At 35.2% G+C, this 2,510-nt stretch overlaps 2 protein-coding genes across 2 annotated transcripts in view; both read right to left on the bottom strand.

Moving 5' to 3' along the window:
* Positions 1-1,279: 1,279 nt before the first annotated feature.
* On the bottom strand, positions 1,280-2,504 carry LOC106105104. The gene is made up of 2 exons (XM_013285331.1): positions 2,408-2,504; positions 1,280-2,282 (listed from the first exon to the last, which is right to left on the bottom strand). Exon 2 carries the CDS (start codon positions 2,280-2,282, stop codon positions 1,803-1,805), a length of 480 nt encoding a protein of 159 aa, XP_013140785.1. The 5' UTR covers positions 2,408-2,504; the 3' UTR covers positions 1,280-1,802.
* LOC106105084 (Golgi-specific brefeldin A-resistance guanine nucleotide exchange factor 1) overlaps positions 2,302-2,510 on the bottom strand; it is a 19,680-nt gene continuing 19,471 nt past the window's right edge. The window contains exon 25 of the mRNA XM_013285310.1: positions 2,302-2,305. Coding sequence (XP_013140764.1) covers positions 2,302-2,305 — 4 coding nt within the window. The remainder of the gene's footprint in view (positions 2,306-2,510) is intronic.

Below are 2,510 nucleotides of genomic sequence, written 5' to 3'. Positions count from 1 at the left end.
CGCCGCACGTGTCGCGCGTGTGATCGCGTCTTATATGGTAGACACTGACAGACTACAGTAACAATGAGTGACAATGAACTGTGTGAGTGATGCCTTCTGTGAAGGCGGTTCTCAGTGTTTTGTACAAATATGTAAATAGTGTAAATTTTTATTAAAATATATTGTTGATTTTTATTTATCATGAATTGTTTGAATTTTAACAAAAAAAAACCTATTCCCGTATACCTACAGAGTTATTGATAAATCGACGTATTCCTGTTAGATGATAGAGGGGAACGTTTGCGGTGGTTTTTAGAATTTTTTTAGTTTGATATGCAACTTAAAAAAATTATTAATTACTACTTTACGCCCGGAACTCAGTCCGCGTGTAATTAAAAGAAGCCTATGTGTTCAACCAAACAAAAGACTAACCTCTACATGTACGCTAAATTTCATCGAGATCTGTTAAGCCGTTTAGACTACAAGCTCCAACAAATCCCTCCATCTAAAGTTTCACATTTATAATGTTGGTAAGTGTGGTGTCCGAAATAAAAGTCGTGCGTAAAGCTCAAGATGTTAAATCCGACTGATACAAATTATGCACATATAAGTCAGGTATAATATTGACAGTTTATTTACAGGTTATTTTTTCGTCAGATTTATGAAAACCTATAAAAACAGATTATTTAACAAATTTAAAACATCAATTATCTGTCCAATTAAAAAAATCGAGCTTAAGAATTATATTGTTTTAGGCTTTCTATAAATCAGAAGAAAAAATTAAGTTGAAATAAATAGTTTTTTTTAAAATATACGTTTGAAGTTGTAGTTTAGATTTATAAAGAAAATAGTAATGATTATTCAAAAATTGTTAACTTTTGCAATGCAAATGGGTGTTAAAATTACCGAAATGGTTTATAACCTCCTAGCGGGAATACGTCGAATTACCAATGACCCTGTACATCCGTAGATGTTCACGTGTGTATTCAGTGAGTTTGAAAATTTGTCATCAGGTTTTGGAATAAAAATAAAACTCCAATGATATATTGAAACATGTATTATTAATAAATTTCCAAACATATATTACATCAATAATTAGATATACATAGCTCTCTATACAAAGATATAACATTTGATAAATAATTACATCATTTACAATTTACGTTCCCGCGACACGAACCCTGAACTTTACTTTCCAAACGTCACTTCGTTACGGATTTAAAACATCAAACGACATTGTATAGTTTACAAATATTAGGCTACAAGTTTTTTTACAAAAATAAAATATGGAATGTTAGAAAGAAAATCGTATTAAAAATGTCCTTTCTCTTTTAATAAAAGCAATATTGACACACTAATTTTATTAAAAAATTGTCTAATTTCGTACTTTAAAAACTACGTGTAGATTATAAATAGGCCATTTGTCACTTTCTAATTATAATAACATTTACACTGACACAAATAAATTGTTGATTATACTGCGACTTGTCTCGTCCTTCTGACTTAGTGTACACATAATTTTACATTCCAGTCCAATTGAAATGCCCTAGGTTTACATATCTCCAGGTTCATCGCTGATTATAATCGCTGCATTAGAATAATGTAAACTGGACATTATGTTTAAATAATTTTAGTTTAGTAATTCACAAATAACAGTTTAACATTACAACCTAATCAAACAGAAGAAATTTCTAGAAACATAACATTCAGCGTCGTACAAAATACTTTTATATAGGACGTAGCAATAACAATAACCGATTGCTAAGATAAAATAAAAACAGAACAGTATTCTCCCAGTCAATTAGTTGATAAATGGAATTAAGCTATCCTTCCTGTGCAGTAGTTAAGGTGTCGAAGAGCTCAGAGCCGGGGTTAGCCAAGTCGTTACCGGTACCGAAATAATTGGAGAAATTGAAAATACTACTCGATTCCTTCCTCACATTCTCTGTGGAGAGGAACTGAGCTAGATGTCCGCTGTGGCTGGGCGTGGTGGTCGCGCTAAAGGACCTGTGAGGCTGCACACTTTGGTCCCTCGAGCCGGATAAGTAGCGATTCTCTTCAGGATCATAGTCGCTTAAAGTCACCTCCTTAGTTTCATTGTAGGGATTAGATAAATACTCTGCGTACAACTCACTCTGTTGTGTGTCACGAGCATTACTGTCTGTGTCGGTCGCTGTGGACTCTACGGCGCCTGTGTAAGGTTCATTTTGGTTCGCATCGGCTGGCGGGCCGGAGTCAGCGGGCGGCGGGTACAGCACCGGTGGTTGGGTTTGTATCGATATACCGATCGGTGTTGAAATCATCTGCAAAGAACAGATACATTTAGCTATTTCATTTTCTCGTACTAGTCTAAATAAATTAAAGTCACTGTTAATATTAACTAAAATATTTACTTTAATAGTTTCTAATTATTTTTGATAGTTCTCACCTCGTTCAAAGGCTGCAACAGCACGGAGGAGGTGAGGCCGGTCTGGTCGTACAGCGGGTTCCTGATCGGCACCAGGCCGCCGAGGGGCGCGGACGGAGGTGCC

This window comes from Papilio polytes, unplaced genomic scaffold (assembly GCF_000836215.1).
Source record: "Papilio polytes unplaced genomic scaffold, Ppol_1.0 DF823177.1, whole genome shotgun sequence".
Taxonomy (NCBI): domain Eukaryota; kingdom Metazoa; phylum Arthropoda; class Insecta; order Lepidoptera; family Papilionidae; genus Papilio; species Papilio polytes.
The sequence above is the reverse complement of the archived record's forward strand: the minus strand, read 5'-3'. Positions and strand labels throughout refer to the sequence as shown.

Coding starts and splice junctions, on each gene's coding strand:
- LOC106105104 (XM_013285331.1), bottom strand. CDS start 2,282: ATGATTTCAACACCGATCGGTATATCGATACAAACCCAACCACCGGTG.